Genomic DNA, 25,113 nt, shown 5'->3' on the forward strand with positions numbered 1-25,113 from the left:
TTTAACCCACCTGATGTGGAGATTGCAGGAGAGTGAGGAGATCTTGCAGGGAACCATTATCCATAGATCACTGCCTGGGCAGACCATAATGTAACGGCCTCTCCCAAGATATTAGAGGCAACCGTTTCAATAAGCATTTTTCCTGCAATGGATTGCAAGACAAATGGTGATGCCCCTCCAGACTCCCACCGGTCTAGCAGGGAGGACACGGTCCTTGGGCAGCAGGCCCTGAGGGGACAGGAGCCCCTGGCCCCACTGTGGTGGCCTGGATGGTGAGGACCGTGATGGTGCTTGTCGCACAGGCTGGGCCTCGCCTTCCAGGGCTTCCCCATGCAGCTGTACCCATGGTGGCTGGTGCCCTTTTCAGGCTGGGTGGCTGTAGCTGCCCACCACGGCCATGGACATGTTGCTTCTGCAGTCCTGCATGGAGATGCCTCCACCAACATGCTCTGCAAAGCACTGCTGAGCTACCCGGTACCCTGCACCACAGCCACACAACTGCGGCCCTGCGCTCCAGACTGCCTCTGCACCATTTTATAAATCCCTGACTTTATGACCAGTGGCTTTTATTAAAACAAACACTTAGACCCAGCTAGAGACCCCAGCACTGCCTCCTGGTGCCACAGCAACCAAGGTCTGTGTTGGTCCTGCACAGGCACACGGGGTGTCCAAATGGGTTAAGCTGAGGACAGGCTGTATTGAAACTCTCCCATGATGCCTGCTCATTTGGGGGCTTGGAGGATCTTCACCCAGTTTCCTGCAGCTAGAGAGTGCTACACCTGGGGACATGCACCGTGACAGCCATAAGGATCATCTCACCACAGTAACGTCAATGTAATTTTATCAACTGTCTCCTCTGCTCTGAACAAGAAAAATACTAGCTGCTTCAACAAGCCTGTATTTAAGGTTTTGTTTCCAAAGATTGCTTTATTTTGTATTCCTGTGGAAATTACCGGTAGAAAACAAAGAAACTTCCATAGTTTATCAGTCCTAATCCAATTAATGCTAATAACATAGGTCACTAATAATACTAAGTAGCTCTCTTCCAACACAAATCAGACTTGTACTGCTTATTGTACAGCTGAGAGATGGAGGCAGATGTAGCAGTAAATCGCAAGCTGAGTCTCCAGGTCAAACCAGGCCATGCTCTGCCCCTCACTTTTGGAGTTTCATATTATTCATTTCTTTGAGACATGTGTTCTTACTTAAGCCAATGGGAAATTTGCCACTGACTTCAAAGGAACCCGGAGCGAGCTCCCGCAGCAGTCGCTCTCCTTACGAAGATGGACTGTGCATCCCCAGTTTTGCCACAGCACGAGCAATCCCACCAGCTTATAAAGTCACGGTCCCATTTAAAACACAAGTGCTGGGTGAAAGTTTTGGTAGGAATGCTCTGCTAACCTTCATCATGGCAACTTATGAAAAAAACACCCAAATTTGTGCAGAATACAGCAAATAGGTTCATAAAAATTATTAAAAAAATATACATGCGTACTGTAGTGGCTCTGCCCAGAAAGGGGTTAGTCATTGTTTCTCAGGGTGCTCTCTGCAGCAAGACTACATGCTTGAAAAATGCAAGAGGGCAGGGGTTCAGCTCCCACAGTCAGCCTGCCCAGGTGGCCCCTGGTGAGCTGGGGTCTACCTAGAGTGCAGGAGCCAAAGGATGGGAGGTTTGTGGCCAGGAGTTTTCCTTCTCATCTGAACAGAAGAGGGCTCATTCCCCAGCAGAGCTGACAGCAAGGGCAAGGCAGTGTTGTACATCACCTGTCCAGGCCATGCAAGCCCTTGCGACTCCCCTGTCAAAAAACCAGTAATGCCTTTGTGCATTGTCATGGAGAAAAACTGATGTCAGAGACCAAGGCAGATGCTGGCCCACACACCTGCTTCCAAGAATTTGCAAGAGTTTTGGAAGAGACATGTGTCTCCCTCTTTCTTTGTTCCTCCAAGGCTTCACCTGTCTCTCAACTCCTGGTTTCAGAAATCAGCAGGGATCCATCAGACACGACAGGCACCTGCCTTCTGCTTGGCAAAGCTCTGTCAGGAATGATGACACCCAGTACCTCTACCATCGGCCACCCACAAACCAGGTCTCAAGGCAGGGTGTTGCAGAGCAACACTTAGATCTTCTTAGCTGCCACTTGGCACTTGTGTGACCTCTTAATTTCTTTCTTCAGAAAGAACAACCTCCCAGTTCACCTCTGCAGGCAACCTCCACTTTATAAAATTATTCGCCCCCAAACCTTGTAAAAAATCCTGTAACATTCCCCGCGGCTTTAATAGCAATAACACTGTTGGCAGGAATTGCTATGGGTAGAAAGGGTAGGGATGACAAGCTGCTGGCCGCCCTGCTAAGCACTGCCCCAGCGGAAAGCACAGCTCAGTAGAGCTCCCTTGACTCCCAAATTGAGGTGGGCAGCTAGGAGTCTTCTCAAGCTACCAAGGGCTCGGAGGGAGCAGATATGATAGTCACAGGCCAATCCCTGCACATTAATGTGCAATTTCAGAGGAGATGGGTTTTATTCTGGGTTCTAACTTGCTTTGTGGCTTTGAGCTAAGCTTTATCTCTTTCACATTTAACCCATGAGCTTTTGTGTCGTGCAACCAACACCTCAAGATTAATGGAGCACTCTTGGTGCTAATGCCCTTCTACCAGCAGCTAGGTATCCTTCTGACCCAGTGATGCAGTGTGCAACACGAGCTGAACAGGTATGAGATGCTCTGCCGAGTGCTGCTCATGCTATAGACAGAGCCAGGTACACCCTCAAGGGGAATCAAAGCCAAAGAACAAAGACTGTGGTGGGAGAGAGGCCCCAAAGACTGACTGCCCCTCTTGAACAACATTCATTTTCCTTCAGCAGTCCACAGTTGCCGAACAGACAAGGGCTGAGGCCCCAGGAGAGCTCAGTGGTGAGCTATTTTGTTTTTTACAGCCTATGTCTGCAGGGCTCAGTTCAAAGGTCTGTCTTCAAGCAGGGTGAGGGCTTAAGAGAGAGAGAAGCCCTAGAGGTGCAGCCAGCATTGGCATGGGAACAGCAGTCCCCAAAGAGATGCTCTGTAGAGGGGGAAATGCTGTGATACCCAGGTGATGTCCCTGTGTCATGCCAGCAGAGCAAGCAGAGCCCAACTGATAAACCAGAGCAGGGACTCTGGCCTGCGGCTGAGTTGGCTCCAGTCTCTTTGTATGAAGCCTGGCCACTGCTGTGTGGTATGTGTGTGCTTGTGCCAAGCCAGGTATTTTATTCTTCATGCATCTCTGCTGGGGAACCTGAAAAGCTGGCCAGCAGGCAAGCAGCACAGCCAGGACACACACATGCACCCATCATGACTTGTTCTGACAAGTGAGCTCAGAGCCTCAGCTTGCTTCCCTGCACTCCATCATTTCCTTATTAATTCACACATCTGTACCTGACTGTGAGAGCCACGTCTTCAGCAGCTTCTCATAAGTAACAGGACTAACAGAGAACCCCCAAGACAATGTGAAAACAGCACAGCGAGAGAGTCTTGCAGCTTCCAGCTGAAGACAGGCTTAGCTTTCAATGCATTGCATTTCCTTCATCTGTGAAAAATTGAGGGAGAAAAACCCAGCAGCGCTGCTCTAACCCCTGCTTTCTGGAGAGCCCTCTCCTTCCCACAGGTACCAAGTGCTGTTGGTGTTTGCTGTGCTGCTGCAGAAGAGCCACACACAGCAAGTCCTCTTTGTTGCGTGTGCTACCTGTGCTGCGATGCCATCTCTTCTTAAAAGGACTCTTGCTGGCTAAAGCCAAAACAAACCAACACTTTGCCCAGAGTAACGTGTGTAATAACACAAGCCAGTCCCCAGTTACCATCTGCTGAACTATGCCAATATTCTCCTATTTTATTGTAAGGTTTCCTATAAATTACCCAAGTGCAATCCAACTCAGTCATTAAAAGGCCACTAATCCAGAGACGCAGAACACAAATGTGTATTTATCATGTCTGCTGACAGCAGCACAGCATCTCTCAAGGCTGCTGGGACCCCCTTCCCAGGCCACCCTCCAGCAGCATTGATGCACTGCTAGCAACAGCAGCCCAGAAAGATCTACAAAGTGGACACTTTGTGTGGAAGCCCTAAGAGTCCAGCCTGAGCCCAAGACTCAGAGGTCTTCCTTGCAGCTCATTATTATTTATTATTTGTACTGTAGAAGTACCTGAGAGCCTACTAATATGATCAGAGACTGTTTATGTCAGATGCTGAACACCAACAGAATAGCAATGATAACTGCCCTTGCCAAGAGGTTCAGAAACGTACAGATCACTTTGGGCAGAAGGGAGGACTCAAAAGACAGCAGAGGGAGCGCTTAGATCCAGATGGGTTCAGAGCTCTCAGTGGGGCCCAAAGGAAATGGCGTGTCCCACTGGTAACACTGGGGTTGTACCTGTGTGCTTCTGGAAGCTTTGACCCATCACCATACTGCTCTGGGTGTAACTGCAGTGCTTTCCAGGACAGCACTGCTTTGTGTTCTGGCTTTGAAAACTGGGAGACAGAGATCGATCCTAATGCAAACAGCCACAGCCATAAGGTAAAAAATGATTGCAAGAAATATGAAAACCCTAGAGCACGTGAACAAACCACAGCAGATAAAGACTCCTTCCCCAAAGTGAAAACTCAGTCCTGTTACATGCTGTGTGTGCTCGGTGCCTTTTCAGGACATGGGGTCAAAAGCCTCCAGGTCAGATCAGGATCAGGCCTGTTCAGCTCTGATTTCTAAATTTCCCTTGAAGCATCAGGCTTTGTTTTTTGTCTCAGCCCTGAGAACTCAGCTGGCTAACGTTGCTGCTTCAGGAATGGCATGTCCTGCTTTCCCACCAAACATCTTCTCCGTCTGGCCAGCAATCAACTTGCAAAGTCCACCGAGACTTTCGGATGCCCTGAGCTATGATTATGGGTTAAACCTATTCATCTGTAATCCTGGAGGGTGCTCATTAGCTGCCCTGCAATTAAACCCATTGCAATGTCCACAGGGCATTGATTTGAAAGGGAAAGGGAGCCAAATGGTGCCTGTTTTTAGGAAGGAGGGGAGGCACAGGAACCTGCTGTGCCACACTCTGGTGTCCGTTTCCATCACTGCGGATCTGGGGAGCAGCTTGTGACTCACAGGAGGCCAGGAGGCACCTCCACCCACGCAGGCCCAGCATGGAGATCCTACCACACAGCGTGTCCCATCCAGGCAGAGCCAAGTGCCAGTGAGGGTGATGGCTGAGAGCTACAGCCATGCTGCTCCCCGGTTCGGAGACAGGAAGGGAAACCACCTCTGTCCCCTGTGCCCTTGGGATGCTGCTCGTGGGCTGCACCTGCCACAAGAAAGCATGAAACACTGAACTACCCTCCAGGTCACTGAAATGCTGCTGCGCAGGGATGTGAGAAGGATGTGGGGCCAACAGTAGAGGCCTTTCTTCAGGAAACTGAGGTCTGAGGAGGAGGTACGTGGTTGGGAGGGTGAGAGGTATCCAGCTGGAGGGGCAACAGGGGATGTTCAGGGCCTGCAGAGAGATGCTTCACACTGGGAAAGGAATTTGTCTCCCTTTCGGCTGCTTGATATTTGTTGGGATTTTGGTTGTCGTCAGATGTGGACATGGGTACAGATGCACAGACACATTTGGGTATCAGGAAGTGGCAACTCTAAACAGCAGGGTGGCTTTTGAGCTCTCCCGCTGTGCCTCTGGCAGCCTCTTCCAGCCATGCCACCTGGCCATAAACCACCACCATGAGTCCTCCACTCCCTGGCAATAGCTTTCTGCATCCACTCCTGGAGAGGGTGCAGCTGCAAATCCAAGCACGCTCCAGCGGGCTTCTCAGTGCTCTTCCTCCCCTTTGATCTTTGCAAAGCTTTACCACCAGTGGCAACCTCAACCCTACCAACCTGCAGGCACAGGCACAGCCTCTTCCTCTCCAGGAGGAACACTGAAGAACCATCTCATCTGAACATCCCCATCACAAGCTGCAAGCACAGAAAAGCTGTATTAACTTTTGATCTGAGATGGGGGAGAAGTGATGCAGCTGGCAGTGTAACATGCAGATGTGATGGTAAAAGAAACTGATAGCCTGGACACCTGGACCAACTTGTCTCTGCAGGAGAAATTGCTTTAGCACTTTTGTTGACTACACAGAAACCATAGGGTTTAAAACGGCATCATGAGCTGTGCACAGAGGATGTCTGTAGCTGTTTCACTGGTACCAAAGGAGGCGTATCCAGTGAAATGTTTGAACTACAAACTGATATACTACCTGATGGCTTTATGGCACCTTGTCACTGCCCAAACCAGAGCAGTGAAACACAAACCCAGCACCCCAAAGTCCCCTGCAAATCAGCCTTCCCTGTTAGGTCCTCACTACGTACCCCTCCCCATTGCTTCTGGGGGCAGTGGGGCTGGGAATATCACAAGAGAAAGCAACCAGAGCAACCAAAATTGTGATTCTGTGCACACCACTGGCTTGTAGGGACCCAGCAACTGCAGGGGGTCATTCTGCACTGCCAGCTTGGAGGGAGTAGAACAGCTTGTTGCCAGAGCTCCTGTGGCAGGCAATGAGAAATTCAAGCTCATCCCAGAAAACAGTGAAGTCACCTTTTCTCTTTCTCTAGAAAAGCAGAAGGAACAAGGAAATATTTTCTTTCCTTTCACTAGGACTAAGCACCCCCATTGCCCCTTGATGCCAAAAATACAACCCCTTCTTCTTCCCAGGTGCCAAGACCTATTGGTGCTATTGCACAACCAGCCATACCACCACCCTGCATCTTCCCCACATTTCAGAAGGTCACAGGAATGATGAAGTTTGGGGTCAGCCTAAAAAGTCCTCCCCCCACCCAGGCTATTCTCTTTACCCATTGCAGGACAAATCTGTGCTATGGCCAAAATGCCTGTCCTTACTCCCTGCAGGTCCAGCCTGCACCCTTTGCCTGAATTTTTGTGTAGTCCTCTGTGCCCTTGAGCCCAGCTGTGTAGCAGTGGGGAGGTATGGCTCCTCCTCCACATCTGATTGCATTGCTCTCTGTGATGGGTGGCGTGGTTGGGCCGGAGCAGGGAAAGTGGCTATCTGCCAAGAGTAAGGTCAGTACAGCCTGGGAAAAAAGAGAGCACTGGGCAGAAATTGCCTTCGGCTACCTCTGGGTTAGCGCAGGTAGATGCTACCTCAGGTGCTGGGCTGACAGCATTATACCCAGCATATCACCACATTCATTTTTTGTACAGACTCTTCTATTTCTTCCAAGTGACAACCCCATTCTGCTTTCTCGACTGACCTCCAAAGCAGAATATCCAAGACAATAAAAATACAATGTCTGCCTGGAAACCACCCAGGCAAGCAGCCAGATCTGTAGCCCAGCTCTTCACCTCAAGGCTCAGAGCCAAAATCCTGCCCTCAGACACAATTCCTCCTGAAGCCAGCCAGAGCAGCAGACCAGCATCTGCTCACCGGATCTGGCCATCAGTTACAGTGCAACGTGGGCAGAGTCCGGGCTCTTCGCTGGTGTCAAGCTCCACAGCTAAGAACAACCTTCACCCTGAGGGTGGAAAAGTTGCTGTCCCTACCGAACATGCGTTCAGCAGAAAGTTCAAACCAGACAAGTAGAAAGATTTTAATTTATTCAAATAAGAGCTGCTCAGTAGCAAGCAGAGGTGACTCCCATGGCAGAGGGGACTCTGGGCTGCCTGTATACACCAAGCTTTGCAACAAACCAAAGCGTGAGCAACCCACAGCTTGCACAGGCCAGGTCTCCTCTCATGCCAGTGTTAGAGGAGAGCTTGGACATCAGAGCACTAAACTTTCCACGTATTAAAATGGTAATTATGCTAAGCAAGGCCAGAAGTATAGCACCAAAGTGTTTTTCAGCCACAGGAATTACAGAATTTGAAGACAAAAATGCAAGTTTAAGTAGCTCATACCATAACCCTTCACTGCTTTTGTCCTGTATTTCCCTGCCTAGGTCAGAAAAAGCCTCTGCATATGCATATGGCCTTGTTCTGACAAGCTCTTAAAGATAAATGCTTATTGAAAGCTTTTTCTGAAACAGGTGTTTTTTACATAACCCTCTCAGGATGGGAGCTGTGTTATGATATCCAAGCGCTGCTTCTTTCCAGCTCCGACCACCTTAGTCCATTTCTCTCCTCTCCTGTCTTTAAGTTTTCCCTTCCCAAGGTGCCCAGGAATGGTGTTGCTTTGCCAGATTGAGGCATGCTTGGAATCGGTAACGATGGTCTGTAATACCTCTCCAGCAGTGTTTGCTGCACTAACTAACCTTCCCTCTCATCTTCCCACTAAAACATACATTTATGGGTGTATTTATGAGAAAGAGCAGTTTATTATTCACATCCAGCCTCACACCTAGCTTTTCTGCTAAGCTAAGGGTGCTGGAGATGCTCCTGTTGGAGACAACCTAAGGCTCCGTAGGTGAAGGCTGTGAAACAGGCATTGTTTATACAAGCAGCTCACAGGAGACAATCATCTTCAAGTGAGCTGCCCCTGGATCGTCAAGACCTGCAGCCTCAGGGCCAAAGCCTGAGCAACAGCCTCCACAACCCACCCAGCTGCTTCTGCAATGCAAACACCCAAAGTGTGTTTTTGCAGAGGTGAGATCATTTATTTGAGAAAACCACCTGTGCCCAGCCTCTCATGACGACTGCAGCTCCTTCAGCAACTGCTTCATTTCCCCCTTTCCCTCTAGATTTTGACTCCTCAAACTAGAGCGTGCTGCTTACTCTGCGTTATTCTAAACTCACGGCAGCATTGCTTGCCAGCACCTAAACAAATTTGGGGTTGGTGCAGCCATCGTCCTTTAGATGTTTATTCTGAGAAGCTTTCTTCAAACATGGCTTTCAAAATTGTTAATGTGGTCCCAGTCTTGGAAAAGGCAATTTGTCTTCATCACCAAGAAAACACACCATTAGCACTGATGAGTTTTGCTGCCTCATACTTTCACATCAGAGTGGGACACCTGGGATGAGATGTGCATGTACTTGTGGCATTACACCAATTTATACCAGCTGAGCCCTGGCCCAGGCACCCTTACCTGGTTACAGAAGGATGACAATAGCAAGCAGAGACATTTTAGTCACTTAAGAAAAGTGTGATGCAACTACTCTAAAACCAGATAATTTTACCCTCCCCGGCAGCACCTGCTTGCCCCAATACCCAGTTCAGCTCACACTTGGTGACAACCCACCACAAAGGGGCACCAGGGCAGTGTTTGTTCAGCAGCCTGGAGGCTAGACAGAGCCCTGGCAGTGCAACTGATGGGACTATAGGACCCTCCAAATTCAAGAGCAACAAAGAGAGCTTATTTCTTCTATTACTGGACTTCCCTGCCCCCCCCCATCATCTTTAAGTGAGCACACTCAGTTTTGCAATCCTGCCAAAATGAGAAATGCAACTGTGCCCAGCGCCAGAGCAACTTTGGGGAAGCTTTGCATTGCACTAACCATTTAAGGTCAAACAGCCCATTAGCCAACCGACACTAACATCCAGAGTGCTCACAGCTAAATCTGGTTAAATGCCATGGTAGATGCCTTAATGAGCACACAAGCATTTCTGGAGGTAGCCTGGGCAGAGCAATGCTGAGGGCTGCCCATGCAGCCTCAGAAGCTGGGCTGCTGTGCTCTCCATGTGTGGGCACCAAGCACATGCTGCTCCCGCTCCGCGGGCACTCCCGCTCCAGTGCCTTCCAACACCCTCACCAGCCAGGCGTCTCTCCCCAGCCACCTGTGACTGGGTGAATAGAAAGTGCTTTTCTTGGCCCGGCCACCCCCAGGCCCTGGTACTCCAGTGCCAGTGGCGGGACAGAAGCTCCGCACGCACGGGATGGGCAGGCACCGCGCGGCCCCTTCCTTAGCGCGGCGCGGGACAGCCCCCCCCCCCCCAGGCCAACCAGCCCCTCAAAAGCAGCGGTCCATCCGCCGAAACCGGCAACCGCGGCCGGGCCGCGGCGCACTAACACCGCCGCGCCTCAGCCCGCCGCACTACACCGCTGTCGCGCGCTCCGCCGCCCTCTTATATAGCGCCCTAAAAATAGCTCGCCGCGCACCGCCTCGCGGGCCGCGGGGAGGAGGCGGGAGCCGTGCTGCCGACCAATCGGCACCGCCGACGGCGACACGGCACCGCCTCCCGCACCCCGAGCGGCGCTGCCATTGGGCGGCAGTGACTTCAGGCGCGCCGCGGACCCGCCCCTCCCGCCCCGCCGTTTACCCTACATGGTCACGCGCTGCCTGAGTGGGCCGCGCGGCTGCGCGCTGAGGCGGGGGGGGGGAGGGGGAGGGGGGGTGCCGGGGGCGGGGCGGCCGTGAGGCGGCCGTGAGGCGGCGGTGGCGGCCGCGGGCGGGGGGGGGGGTGGGGGGGGTTCCTAGGCCGGGTTTGCCGAGGGAGGGTGAGAGGAAAACGGGGAGGGGGATGTGGTCACCCGAAAATAAAGAGGGGAGGGGGCAGGGGAGGGCGGGCGCGAGCGCGCATGGCCGCGGCGCGGGGCTGCGCGGTGCGCGGCGGCGGGGACGTGCCCCGGTGCGGCGGCCGCGGGGTGCTCGGTGCGCGCCGGCGCCTCCCGTCCTCGGCCCGGCCCCCGGCCCTCGCGTCCCTCCGCGCTGATCCTCAACCTCTCTCTCTCTCTCTCTCTCTCCTCTCTCTCTCTCCTCTCTCTCTCTCTCTCTCTCTCTCTCTCTCTCAAGTGTGACTGAAACAAAACAAAGCCAAAGGGACGCTGGAACTATCATTGGTTGATTTTCCTCCTCCTTTTTTTTTTTTTATGATCAAAAACAACCCCCCACCCGAGCAAACAAATACACACAAAAGCAGAAAGAAAGGGTCTTGCTCAGCAGCAGCATGGATGTCTTGGCTAGTTATAGTATATTCCAGGAACTCCAGCTTGTCCACGACACCGGCTACTTCTCAGCTTTGCCATCCTTGGAGGAAAACTGGCAGCAGGTGAATCGTTTAAATTACTCCTGTAAATCTCTTAAGCGCAGACAGTCGATGCATTTGGGCTGCATTTCTGACTTTATTTCATTTTTGTTCTTTAATTCAGGGTTGGGTTTGGGTTTTTTGTTTTTTTTTTCTTTTTTTTTTCCGCGTGGGTAGACCTTTCAATCTCTGTATTTTTTGCCATGACAAACTGAGCAGTCCATTCAAATCTGTCCGCCTTCAGCCCTTTTTGAGCACACTCGGCAGCACCTGAGATCCAGTGGCATTCTTCAGGGTTTTGTTTTTATGATGACTACTATTTTGATTTTATTTTTGGGCTTTGATTTTTTTGTTATTGTTGTTCTTTTAAACAAGGCTGATTCCTTCCAGCCAGTGCTGAACAACTGGCAGCTGGTGGAAATGGAATAGATCATTCTTATTTTCAGGTAATTAGTATACGTCAATAAAAATTGTAGCTTAAATCAGAGGTGGGGGGTGGGCAGGTGTGTAGAAGCACTAGCAAAAGCTTTAAGGCTAAATTCTGTAACTAGGGAGGTGACTTATTTTTCCTTTTTGGTTTTTTTTTTTTTTTTTTTTTATTATTTAGAAGGTGGGGAGAAACACACACTTCTTGCTGTATCTTAAAACAATGATACCCTAGGCTGGTTCCAGTCAACCAGAGTGTTTTGAGGCACTGTAGGGTTAATATGCAGACAGAATTAGGATGAAGATGGAAATCAAGTATTATGAATGCATTAAAGTGATGACTGGTGGCGTGAATAAATAAGACCAAGGAGAAGAGTAGGTTACAGAGAAAAGAGTTGTATAAAATGAACTATGAGGCCAAATGCATAGATCTATAAATAGTTATCAGCTGGGATACTGAGGAAAAAGCCAAGGCAGGATTTCTTGTTATGGCAGGACATTGTGAGACAATCCTGTTTCTTGATGTGATTTTTCTGGCAGAGGTGATATGTGAGGTGAAATTCTGGAAACTAGTGTCTCTTTAAAGGAAAAAAAAAATCCGCTGGTGGGTAAGAATAGTGGAGTGTGGCTGGGATGACATGTGGTGCTAATGCAGTGCACGGACCCGTGGTACTATTGGTATAAGAATAACGAGCCACTGGATTTTATCTTGCCAACATTCACCTTAGTCTTGGCTGGCATAAGGGTCTCCAGTAAGTGACAGCTTGGGGTGTTCATTTAATTTTTCCTTAGAAGCGTGTATGGGGAGAAACATGGATGGTAGTGCTTCAGGAGAACACTCGGGCTGTAGCATTGTCATCCAGCTGGACCGGGGCTGGATCTTTAAAGGTTTACCCTAATAAAATTGTTTTGGCTTCAGCTTTGTGCGTGCATGTGCACACACAGGAGTGATTTATAGACAGCTACAGTGTGAACACATTCAGGATTTAATTTGCAAAATGACCAATCCAACTTTGCTTTATCCTCTGAGGGGGAGGGGATGCTTTTTGTTATTAATATTCAGCTTGCACATCCATGATGGTCACATCTGCTTTCCTTTTATGTTTGTAACATGCTAATTAAACTGAAGAGGTTAATATAATTTCATTTTAAAAATTAATTTTGTAGCATCATTGTTGGGTTGGTTGCATATTCAGTTGCACATTAGTAACAGTCCAGACAGTCCAAAGCGGGATAATCTGTTGACATAGCCAGCATGCTTTAGGCAGTACTGTGTGTGATACTCTATCTCCTGCTGCCTTCTTTTATGCTTAGAAGAGTGGCAGTTTGTTTTATACAGTACAATGTGCCTACCCAAGCCCACTGTTACCATTGCAGAATTTGGACTTGCACTCTCCTGGTTAAACCCCACTGATTCTCCACGTATCTTTGAAAAGAGAAGTTGAAAATAATGTGTTACATATTCCCTTATCCCCCACAAATCCTCCAACCAGTCCATGATGTTTCATAATACATCCTGTATTTACAGTTTGTTTTTATTCCCCTGTTGCTGCCTGGACTCTCCTTGCAAACAACAGGCAGCAAAACATGTATCAGTGGTGGGAGCAGCTGAAGCTGGCTGTACAGAGCATGCTGTCACGCAGGCTTGGCAGACCCACTGACACAGAGACCCCAATTTCGTTCTTCTGAATCACTTGCAGATGTAGACAGGCCTTGGGGATTTTTTTATATTAGGCAAACTGTAGCAACTTTGGGACAAAGGATGTGTGTGCATGTGTGTGTGTTTCTAAAGGTATCCCTTAAAACTGTCGGGGATCCCTTAAAGCCCCAGGGAAGAGACCTGACAGGGCAGCAGCTTACCCACGGGAAGCATCAGAATTGGGAAGCGGCAGCTTTAATTTTGTGTGAAAACACTTGAATGGGTCTTGCCTCTGCTCCTATGAAGAGCTCTGATGCCGTACCCGAGCTCCACAGAGGCTTCAGAGCAGTGCTTCTCCCAGCAGCAAAGCAGCACCCCAGGAGATTACTTCAGTCTCTTAAAAAGGGGGAAGTAGTTGTGTGGGTTAAGATCAGGCTTCCTTATCATGTTGTGAGCTCCAGTTGTGTTGTGATTAGTAGCTACTAGTGCTTGATGTGGTGAGGGAGGTTAGTCCGTGCCAGTTCCAGCTCCTAGAAACGGTGTCTACTGTGATACCATAAAAGATGCATTTACCCTACTGAAAATCAGAGCACACCTTGGGGTGACAGTGTTGACACAGTCCTGTCTTCCCCTGAGTTTGGACCATGCTTTTGAAGCTGCTGGTTGAGGACTACACAGCTGGGGCAGTTGCTCATGTTTCCAATTGTGAAACACCCATCACTCACAGAGGGCACTGACAGCACAGGCAGGTTGCTAAATGCTTGCATGCAGTCAGCTGATCTCTCCCTTTTTTCCTTCCCACTGCAAGAGAAATGTGAGCAAGTTTGGTGTCTGTTCTGACAATTAGCACTGGAGTTGAATGAGAGCAACCCAGCAATATGTACAAAACAAACAGATTTTATGTAGGAAGAGATTGTCATCTCTTGTGTAGGCTTTTTTTTTTTAGGAGGAAAAAATACAAACAAAAAAATCCTCACTCCACCTTGGACATAGTTTACGTTGTAAAAGTGGAAATACCAGAAGTGGAAGCTGGAACTGAATCTGTGATGTGTATCACGTTATTTTAAAACACATGTTTGGATGGGAGGGCTTGGGTTTTCGGCAGCAAAAGCTTAGCTTCACTATGTCCGCTTTGGGCGTACTCCTTCAGGCAAAACACTTTTGAGGTCAGGAGGATTTTTTCTTGGAGTGGGGAGGTCAGAGTCTAGTGAGTAATTCATAGCACAACTGCATCAGGAGAGAGAGAACTTTCTTTAGTCTTTGTTTAGCTTTTCCAGCAGTGTTGAGCTGCCACGGCACTGGGAGAGATTAAAGGAAGAGGTGGGCTTTGTGCATCGGAAAATGAAGCGTTTGCTGTATGTCAGCTGGCTGGTATCTCAGCATCTGTGTGTTTTTGCCTGGTGTTTCATCCTGGCTCTGATTGAACTGTCCTAGTTGCTCTGTCCCTGCGAGCTGACTCTGCAGTTCAGCACCAGGGTGCGGGGAGATTCCAGCACCTGCGTGGCTGCTGTGATGCAGCGGGAGGACCTCTGGCCACATATGCCATTGCTTGGGGGTAGCTGTCTGATGTGGCATCCCCGGGATTGGAAACAGACTGCTGGGAGAGACAGCACGAGGCTGAAGAGCACCTCGTTACTCTGCAGAGGAAGGAAGTGGGTAGGAGGCTGTTTCTCAGGGAGGCGACTGTGAGGAGCACAGCGCGTGCAGCTGCACGTGGTCCCACTCTCAGTGTGCCAGGCTGTAAAGGGGGAGAGCAAGGCTGAGAGCTGGGAAGGGCTGGAGATGGGGCTTCAGTCTGTTCTTCCTGCCGGGCCTTCACAATGTTATTGGGGGGGGGCGGGGGGGTGTCACTAAAAGATCAGTGTGCAGAAGGCATCTTTTGTAGTCAGATGTGTCTTCCTAGGGGTAACATTTAAAATCATCCCTATTCTCCTCCAAAGGCCCCTTGAAGGACTCTGGACTCATCATCCTTGTGTGGAGAAGGGCTCTCTGATCAGGAGGCATTTGGGGGCTCTCTTCATATTCTGTGGGGGCCACAGGGCAGCCTCTAGCATGGCAGTTGCTGTAATGTCAGAGCACGGGAGCACAAAGAGCAGGGAGATGCACAGGGTCACCATGTGTGTAGCTGAGGCAGGTGTACAAAATCAGCAGGGTGTAGGTGCCAAACCCTGGCTTATGCTAAAAGAGCCAGCCTTTCCCACATGTGTCATTAGGCAGAACAGGTCTAATTGTCTAATTGGCTGGCAGAAGTGGAAATGGCATTATATTGTTTGCATGATAACAGTTGCCGGATAACATTTCGTCTTGCCTTGGCTGACCCAGCTGCTCTCAGCTGCAGCAAACAATGATCCTTCCAAGGAAGATGCACGTTTCCTGTAAAGCATAGGATCAAGGAAGCCTTTGTTTCACTCTTGACTCTGTCATGGAGCCTTGTTTGCATATTTTTAATCAATCCTTCAAGCCTCAGTTTTCCTCTTTCTGAAATCACTGACAACAATGATGCTAACACATGGTCTCTGCAGGGCTTGGGAGGCTGAATTTTGACCCATTCTGGCAAAGGGCTTTGAGATCCCTGTGCTGTGAGAGAGCAGAGTATCCCGAAGTGACTAATCTAGCAGAACTCTTACATCTTAATGCTGACTTCTGCTTGGCAGACAGGGTCATTTTCAGGCCTATAGGAAAAATTTCCACTGCTACTGGAAAGGAATAAATCACACCGGAGAACATTCCTGCCTCTCCATGCTCTCCATTGTTCTAGTTTAATGGCATAGTTGGCCACTACATAAACTAAACCATCTCTTTTAATATTGCTATTTCATCTTGGTTCCAGTCACAGTGTAACACATTTCTTAAGTGCTTATAGTACATCATACCTCTTGAGAATAACTTGCAGAAATGGTTGACTTCCAAGAACAGCCACATGTGTAATGCAGTGTATTTCAGACTCTGACTGCCGCTCCATTTATGCTTGCAGGCTTTCTGCTTGCTCCATGTGCTGAACGCGTGCTCCTGTCACCTTACAGAAAGAGACGGAGAAAGAGAGGAAAGACAAACTTGAAACTGCTCCCTCTATTGTTTCATGATTCCTTAATTACAGAATCTGTTGTTATAAGTGATTATTTCTTGGCATTAGGGAAGTGTAGAGCCCCACAATCCATGTTACATGTCTTAAACCAGCTGATTATGGGTGTGACTTGTGTCAAGTGATTTTGAAATGGGGTAAATACCTTTAAGCAATATATACATAACTGTAATGTGGGTACTCAACTAGAAAATACTTTCTTACTTGCTTGGGATGCTTAAACCCTCCATCCCCCAAGCCCACACATATCTGTATGTCCTATTGAATAGGCGATGTGTAGATTAGAGTAGGCTACATAAAAATCATGATCTGTAGCTAGTCTGCAATGTAATACTTCCATGTGGAAATGGCAGAAGGTCTCCAGTTCCAGGCAGTAATTTCACATTTAAACTCTCCAGGATGGAGGCAAATGGTATCTTCTGGATATTGTTGTATTTTCTGAGGCCTTGTCAAATGACTCTCCACTGAGAAAAACCCAGTGTGTTGCTTCTCCATTCTGCATTGAGAAACATGTTACAGAGAAGTGAGAAGGAAACTGCTTCTGTTTGACTCTGTAGCCGCATATGAACTACCTTGATTGCAATTGTCCTTACAAGACAAAGGGATTTTGCTCACTGGCTGAGCAGCACTGGTGTTCAGTACATTAAGCAATGGCATAATAGTACATCTCATCTCCTGTCAAGTTTGTCACATTCTGCAGAGGGGAAGAAAAATGTTCAGTTTTGATCACCCCACTCAAAACCTCATAGAAAGTGATCCACAGGAATTGTAATTGGTGGCGGTTTTCCTTTTTGATGGTAAACCTGAATTCTGGAGAGTTAATAAAGGTGTTTTCAAGAATGGTGCTGAGTCCTTCTTTCCTTTCTGTTTCCTTGGACTCTCAAGTGCCTCCTACCTGTTCCCTTATGTATTCATCTATAATGCCCTCACTCCTTCCACACTCCCAGCAACACTCAGGAGCTGGGAGTGCCGTTTTTGTAGTGTCTTTCAGGCTCAAGTTGCAGGAATCACCCTCCTGAATTGCTGCATTTCTTCTCCCCACAGGTCTTCTTTGTACTATGGGTGATTCTGCCTTGGTCTAAGTGAATCTGGATTCACTTGAACTGCAGGTTTCAACTGATCCTGTAGCAAACAAACAAAAGAAACCTGCCAGGGAAAGAGCCTCCCCTCCTCCCAAATTTTCCTGGGTAGAGAACAGGTTTGGAGTACAGATGTTAACACAGGTGTATTCCTGAGCTTGATGCTGTTGTATTTGAGACCATCCCAGTTTTCTTCCATTGGCTTCAGTCTTGATAGGTGCTACACATGTTTTGAGTGTCTGAGTTTGGTACTCACTTGGCTGGGTGTCCTTCCCAGCGTTGCCACTTTGAGTTTAAAAAATCATGTGCCTGGTTCACAAGACACCGAGATTGTCTTTAAAGTCACAGACTTTCTTTTTTTCAGTTCGATGTTCCTTTTACTTTCCTTGCTTCTGAGCCACTTAAGGTTTTTTTTATTGTCTTTTATTCTCAAAAATAAACCCCTGAGGTTTCCAACACTTACTTGATTTCAGCAGCATTACGAAAATGCCACCATTGTGACATTTTCAGAGCTGTCAGTACAGAGATAGGTGTGTACATCAGAAAAAAGCCGGCATATTGCTGTGTTCACCAGGCTGTATTTGCCATCCTTGCTCTGGCAGCAGCTGGCAAGGAAGGCTGCCTCGCTGTTCAGATTGTAAGGGTGCCTGTGCGAGCAGAGTTATGTCTCATTTCCTTTCTTAGAAGAAGTCATTTCAGCCTTTAATACTGAAAGATAGTTAGACATCTTGGATTTAATCAGGACACCAAACCTTTGCTTCTCAGTTCTTCAGGTACAGGATGAGCTGGCAGCTCTTCCGTTCTCATAGGGCCGCTGGGAGGATTCGTACCAGGGGTTTGCGGTACTCGGGCACGGCGGCTGGGGCAGGAGAGGGTTGCGCTGGGCTGGGGGGAGATGGGCTGCCAGCCCCTCCGAAGCTGCCGGCCCAAATCCTGCCCCACGGGCTGATAGGTGCTGAAAGTGCAGGACAGCTCCTGTGCAGGGAGCCCTCAGCGAGGTGCAGCGTCACCTCTCCAAAAAAATGGAATTAACGATCTGAAAGGTAAGCTTAAATCCCCCTTTCCAGAAGTCTGTGTTGTCTTAGAGACAACGTGTGCGTAGCATTAATTCGAAGTCTTCCCTAGGTTTTTAAAAGGTGTTGGAGTTGGGTGCAGGGAGGTCAGGCAGGAAGGAATGGCATTTTTTTTGTTTAAAAGGTTTAATATATCAGCTCTGATATATTAAGCTGCTCTGATGCTCTTAATCCTTTTAAAGCAGGTACCCATCCTCTCCATGTTCTTACATGTGAAGGATCCTTTCCAATCCAGAGTGTTTCCGCTCACTGCAACTGTGTATTCATTAGATGTGTTCTTGTTTGGAGAGCTATTAAGTTCGTGTGGTATACCTTACAACATACACTAAAGACTCTGAGTCATTTATGCACAGACTGCATATTAATGCTTGCTGAAGGTCCAGCAGGCATACTTATTTAAGTCTCATAATGGTTTTGAACATGGTGTTTATAGGCCATGTCTCACATGTCCAAATCCTCTTGGTTATTTCCCAGCATTGTGGACCTGAGTGCAAAGCTGGGATTTAAATCATGCGTGGGGGTCAACAGCTCCTATTCTGCAAGGGATAGAGAAGTAGGCAGTGACACAGTCAAGCTGGGGAGACAGCGTGATTGATGGGGAAGGATGCAAAGGAGAAGGACGCTGGCTTGCGAGAGGCATTTTTGAGACATTCCAATTAGTGTCCTGATTCACAAATCCTGCCTTTAAACCTGCAGCCACTGAAGGTCAGTTTTTCAGGGACACTGACATAGGGTTGATGTTTGACCGTGATGGACCTTTGTAAACCAACATGTTCTGACAGTAACTGCAATCAATGGAAGTATCTCCATCTATATAATTTAAAAAGCCCTAGAAGCAGGGTTTATGATTTTTGGACAGGGTCGGCTTGCCCACCTGCTGCCTTTGCAGCTCTTGTGCTGCAGCTTTCTTCTCGTGCAACTGAAGTGACTGGAAATCAAAGTGAAAATGACTGTTTGGATTGTGCAGTAAGGAAAAATGCATGTGGCATGACAAGTAAATTAGATTTTTAAAATGCTTTCACTGCTAATAGGCTACTGTGCTGTTAGGCATTTGGTTTTAATCCTGACTCTGGAGTGGGCAAAGTTCACTGTCAAGCATAACGAAAGTTCTTTGTTTTGTAAACATTTGCAATTTTTGCTGACTTGTCTGCACTCCAGCCCAGGAGGGGAATCAGCATTGTGCTGAATTGCTCCGTGCTTGTGGGGGTGAAGTAGGGGACTGCCTTTAGTTGCCTGCTTTTATTCTCCACCAGGGCTGGATGGAAAACAAAGATTCCAGCCAGAAGAGGTCATGGCAAAAATGTTCAGAGGGTGGAAGAGTGGGAGGGGTGAGAGGTGCTCCTGTCTGCCTGCTTTTTGCACCCAAAATGGACACTGGCCACATCACAGCGCTTAGGTGTGATGTTAGAGACCCAGATCTGAGTCACTGCTTTGCTTGATTCTGGTCTGCCCTTGCAGATTACATCTTGGATGTGTGAAATTTCAGTGGATAACATGGTGGCTCCAAACGAAATGTATTCCAGTAAAATACTTTAGACAAAGCATTTGGAGAATCTTTGGTAGAAATATTTCAACCAGTTTTGCAGGCCCTGTTTTTGGTGTGAGAGACTTGGTTTGGCTAACATCTTGGGCTTTTGTTGTCAAATGCCTTCTGTTTCAGGGCTTGGGCCCCTAAAACTCAGTTAATTTTCCCCAGCTATTGGCAATTTGGCTAGTAAAAGGTATCCAGAGTCTGCATTCCTGGGACTCTTGCATCTTTTGAGAACTGCAGCCACAACCCTATGTGATGCCGTAAGCAATGTCTGGATACTTCTTGTCTCTAACCTGGGTGCCTGCTCTCCCTCCCTCTGGGCAAGGGTCTGGCAAGGCATGTTATTGCACGAGATGCACAAGAGTGTTGCAATCACACTTTTTCCTTAGATCCTTGCAACTGCTGGTCACTTCTCTCTCCTCTGCTCAGCTGCAGCCAGCAAGGTGCCGTGCAGGTTTCTTTGCAAGGACTCTGTGCACTCACCCTCCCCTAGCACCTTTGGCTTACTGCTGGGTCTGAGGTGCCCCACATCCCGGGGTGCAGGGTGAGGTGAGTAGCTCAGGGGCTTTATTCTGTTCCTCTGGCTGCACAGCAGTTTGAAGGGTGCCAGCCCTGCAGAGCTTGCTGCCTGCTTCAAGCTGGTGAAAAGTGCTAAATAATCCTGGTGTGGGGCTTGTTTTTTTCTTTTCTTTCTTTTGGCCTCTCCTGTCAGCCTGGAAAATTTATGCTGCTCTGAAGAAAACATTCCACTCATCTGCAAGCTACTACAGCTGCCGTGTGAGTAATAAAGTATGGAAAGGAGGAAGGGAGAGGGGAGAAGAAAGATGGGAGCTGGTGTTTCATATGGAAAGCATCAGGCCAGGAGTGGCTTTGTTTCCGACACGTGGACAGTGGAGAGGCTGCATTTGCTGCTCAATGGAAAATTGATGGCAGTGAAAAGAAACCTCCCTTATTAGTGACTAGATCAGATGGGGATGAACTTCAGTATCTCTTGCTTTTGTTTTTAAATTTGTCCACAATTTAAAATAATAAGGAAGAAGCAAAGGACACTGTTCTGACTGATTTGAGAATACAGCCAGTTTGGGCAAAGTGGCTTTTTTCTGTCTCCATCTGATGCTGCTGTCCTAGTTCACTGGTGGTGTCACAGTCCTCCTCAGCTGTGCCAGCACCTCAGAGTGGTTGCGAACATCTGAAGGTTGCTGTAAATCAGGTTCTTAGCAAGGTGCATGTTCCTTCTCTTTGCCTTTGGTTTCTGATCTTTTGGGATAGTGTGAAGTCAGGTTTGTAAGCTTTCTGCACAATGAACAGGAGCTTGGTTTTGGTGCTGAGAAAGATGGTTCTGATGCAACCAGAAGCCTCTGAGAGTTGGGGCTTTAAGAAACATGTGAAAGAGCAGTGGGAGTTGGAGTCAAATAGAGTAAAGGGTGTTTCTGTCTGATCAGACCAGAGGAAGGAAGCACTTACAGTTTTGGAGGTCTCCAGTATCTTGGAAGAAGAGGCAGACTGCTCTAAGTGCTGATGTGACCCAGTGAAAGAGCTTGTAAGGTGTTCTCTTGCAGGTTTGAGAATTTCCGGGTAAATAGATGCCTCCTGGGGTAGTTTCCTACTGTCTACCGCAGGAAAACAGGGTAGACTTCTCTTAGCAGCACATCCCTTAGCTCTCCTGTGTTTTTCAAGTGGAAAGAAAGAGTGTGTATACATTGTTTGAAAACAGAAGGGCCTTGTTTAATCTGTGATTTTTTTTCTGGAAGGAATGAGTCTTTGGTGTTTGATTGTACAGTTAAGGTTAGGAGAGGCTTTCCTATTTCTTCCGTTGATTATAGGATGAAACCTTCCCAGACACAGGCTGAAATCTCTGTCTCCAGTGCTTCCCTGGATGAAGATGTTTGCTTGAATCAGTGCCTCAGGAGCTGGGGTGATTTGGGGGTTAAAGAAAGTAATGCGGGGGCCTTGCTCTGCTCCATTTGTGTGCCTCCAGAACAGCCTGGTCCCATGGCACCACACTGTACAGCACCATGCTGTACTTCTGAGTTGGCTGCAAAGCTCATGCTTTCTCTTCAGACAGCCCTGATTTTCTACTCACTCAAGACAGTTTTGTGTTTTCCAAGAGTGACTCCTTTATTAATCTTTCTTGGATGCTGGTAAATGAGTTTCAGGGTACTCAGTTGAAATACTCTGCTGAGTGTGCCGAGCTCATTTTGGGCTTTCAGAGCTTTGGTGGTTTGTTTAAAATGCGAATAAGCCTCAGTTGTTTGAGGGAGAACAGAAGAATGCCAGTGCAGTTACTTTCTGGTGTGAAGGGCTTGGTAGATGGGTGACTTCCCAGCACAGTTTCTCAGTGCTGAGAGGAATGGTAGGTGCACAGAGCCCTGCAAAGGCTGCATTGGGTTTTCTTTTTCTGACATGAGAAAATCATTTTACCTTTTTTTGAAGGAAATACTTGAGGGAGAGCAAGGGAAACAAGGTGTGGGTGGTTTCATACTCTCAGAGACCTCCTGGCACATGTGACTTTCAGAAGATGCTGAATACTTATCTTCCAAGTCCTGAGTGCCTGTCAAGCTGGACATTGAGTGGATACCCTAGGTTGAAGAGGCCTCCTCACTGGGACTGTCTCACATGGATTATCTTCATGCAGTGAGAGCTGTATCAGCTGCAAGGCCTTGTAAGTCAGTCAGTGTTCTGTTTGAGCAAGCTGCATCTCTGGTCAGATGTTGCACTGTGGTATAAGATGGGAATTTCTGTCTCCTTTCCATTTCTTCATGTTTAAGTGGAAAAGGTCAAGGAAACCTTTGACATTCAGTTCTGAATGTTTTTTCTCTTTGTAAATGGGAAGAATAGTACCCACATCACGTTGGAGATTTCACATCAGTCAGTGAGTCACATCCTGGGCTGATGCAAACTGATGCAGATCTGCCAAAGTCACAGTGGTGATATGCGGATTTACACTGGCCTCGTGTCCATGAAGTTACTTGACACCTTGAAGGAGACTGGTCTACACAAATCCCAGGTCTTGTCAGGATGTGGAATAAATATCAGGATGTGGGCAGAAAACAGCACACCCATTTTAATGATTTGATTAAAACAATACTGCTGCTCTATGGCTCTCGTAAATGTATTTCCAGTGGTGTTGGGGGAAGGAGATACTCTCAAGTGCCATAATGAGAGAGTACATTTTTTAAAATGTTGCACAATAGGCCACTAAGTTGTGCTCTAGCTATATTGGCTTATTTCTGTTTTATAGTGAGCATAGCCTTAGGCATCCTATAAATACCATTTCTCTCCCCACCTTCAGCTAATAAATAATAGAAACTGTGCCGGAAAGAAATTTTCTTTCCGTGAAAGAGTGGGAGGTCCTGAGCTGCCCTCTATAAAACAAAGGATGTAGCATGATTTGCTTTCTTTGGTTTTTGGAATGAAGAAAATGTGGGGGTGGGAGGGAATGAGAAGGTGTTTCTAAGCGCTAAATGTGCTTCCCCAACACTGTAAGGTAGGATGATGTCTGGTGTGGCCATTGCTTCCCCCAGGACAGTAATACCCATCTGTGAAATGAAGACAGATGAGAGAGGTTTCTGAACAGTCTCAATGCATGGGAAGGAGGAAGGATCCCATTCTGATTTACCCTCGGGCTTTCACATCCAGCAGTGGAAACCAACCTGAAAGTGGGTGTAAATGAGCATCTGAAGGAGCCCTTTGTGTAATTCAGTGGGCTGTGTTGTCCAGGGGTCAGACTGAGTTATCAGAATGGCCCTTTCTGACCTTAAAATCTGCTTCTGAGTCAGTCCTCTGTGAGACCTTTTTGGTCTGTTTTAATGATGTCAAAAAGCTGTAGGGTAAATGTAAGTCATGAAGGGTCCCTGCATGTGCACATACGGCGGCCAGATACATTTCATTTCGAGACTCCATGACATACATACTGTGTATCAGGTTGGAAATGTGTCTCAGAGGATAGAACAGGTTTGTGGAGGTGGGGGCTTCCTCCTGCGCTGACTAGAATCAAAAGCAAGTCCATGTCATGTCATGTCATGTCACGTCATGTCATGGAGAGGGTGTGGGGACATATTCTGACTGCAGTTTGGCCACTAAGGTCAGAGGGGAGTCAGGGAAGACCTTGTGTTCAGCAATGGGGCCTTACTGGTTAATTTTGAAGTCAAATGAGATTCAAGAGCAGGCATTTTCAGTCACCATCATCATCCAGGAACTGTGTATATAAGCAGATCTGGTCCAGAAGCAAATAAGCTTGGAAATTAGCACTGTTAGATCATAAAATTCTGCCCAGGTGCCATTTCTTATTGTATGCCTCAGTGCTGCTTTCCAGTCTCATTTGAAATCCACCTAGCATGAAGCCCTGCTTTCCTTGGAAGCATGTACCTAATTTAGGGGAGGAGTATCTAACAGGCTGTTGTGCCTCCAACCTGAGTAATTCTTCCCCTTCTTATATCCTCTCTCTTCTCCATGAGCAAGTCTATTTCTTTATTTGGGTTCACCCTCTTCATAGCTGCATGGTCTGTGATGCTTTTCCCCCCCTTTATCGATATTAACTCTTTCAAGGATTTTTATCTAAATGTAAAATGAGACCCCTGCTCGTTGACTGGAGATTATAACACCGACTGTGGAACAGATGTGATAAATAGTAATAAATGTGCATGTCCCTTTCAATTTTGTCATACTTTCCATCTCAGTGTGCCTTCCAGTTTTGCTGTATATCAGATGCTAAGAATGTGTCCTCAAAGCTATATCGGTCTTCTCTGTGTCTTTTCTGTTCTAGGTCTCTTTTCAGCCTTACTGGATCTCTGCTTTGTACTGAGTATGAGTGTTGTGTTGATGTTTCTTCCATAAATGCATTAATTTGTCTTTTTCCAAATTCAATCTCGAGGATTTATTTCCTGCCCCTGCGTGGTTTTCTTTATATACTGCCTCTGTCTCTGCTGGCATCACATGAAAATTTAGCATTTCCTCCTTAAGGCCTTTTCCCTGCTTTTCTTCACAATGAAAGCTTTTTATCAGTTTCGTTAGTTTTCCAATTTGTTTTTATTAAGCATGTTTTTATAGTGATGGCTGCGATCCATCAGAGTAAACAGAAACAAAAAAATTTACGCCAAATTTTTTTTGTTTGTTTAAGGAAACAGATCAGACTTTAAACGGGATGAAGTCAAATTGGGGCTGATGACTTGGTGGTAGGTGGTTCTAAGTGCTGGCTATTGACAGAGAGTCGTGGAAGATCTCAGCATTTTGAAGAGCCTAAAAACACAATACAACTGTGGGCTTGAAAATCATGTGGTGGTATTAGTATCTGGAGGAGTAGGGTTGCTGTGAGTTGCTGCCCTTTGTTTGGGAAACAGTATCTATGTGCTGGTTAGTTAGTTAGTTAGTTGAAGACCAC

The 25,113-nt window shown here is 47.5% G+C and overlaps 1 protein-coding gene across 5 annotated transcripts in view; it reads left to right on the forward strand.

Annotated features, from left to right (window-relative positions):
* Positions 1 to 10,406: 10,406 nt before the first annotated feature.
* The window catches only part of KLF7 (KLF transcription factor 7), a 112,389-nt gene continuing 97,682 nt past the window's right edge, over positions 10,407 to 25,113 (forward strand). For 4 of the 5 annotated variants that reach the window (XR_008823496.1, XR_008823494.1, XR_008823495.1 and 1 more), the window contains exon 1: positions 10,412 to 10,927. Coding sequence is in view for 2 of the 5 variants with exons in the window: in XM_056348983.1 (XP_056204958.1) it covers positions 10,826 to 10,927 (102 nt within the window). In the remaining 3 variants the exon portion in view is untranslated. Of the gene's footprint in view, positions 10,928 to 25,113 lie in introns of all 5 variants that reach the window. The other variant, XM_056348985.1, reaches the window with a different exon arrangement.

The sequence above is a fragment of the Falco biarmicus genome, chromosome 8, assembly GCF_023638135.1.
Source record: "Falco biarmicus isolate bFalBia1 chromosome 8, bFalBia1.pri, whole genome shotgun sequence".
Taxonomy (NCBI): domain Eukaryota; kingdom Metazoa; phylum Chordata; class Aves; order Falconiformes; family Falconidae; genus Falco; species Falco biarmicus.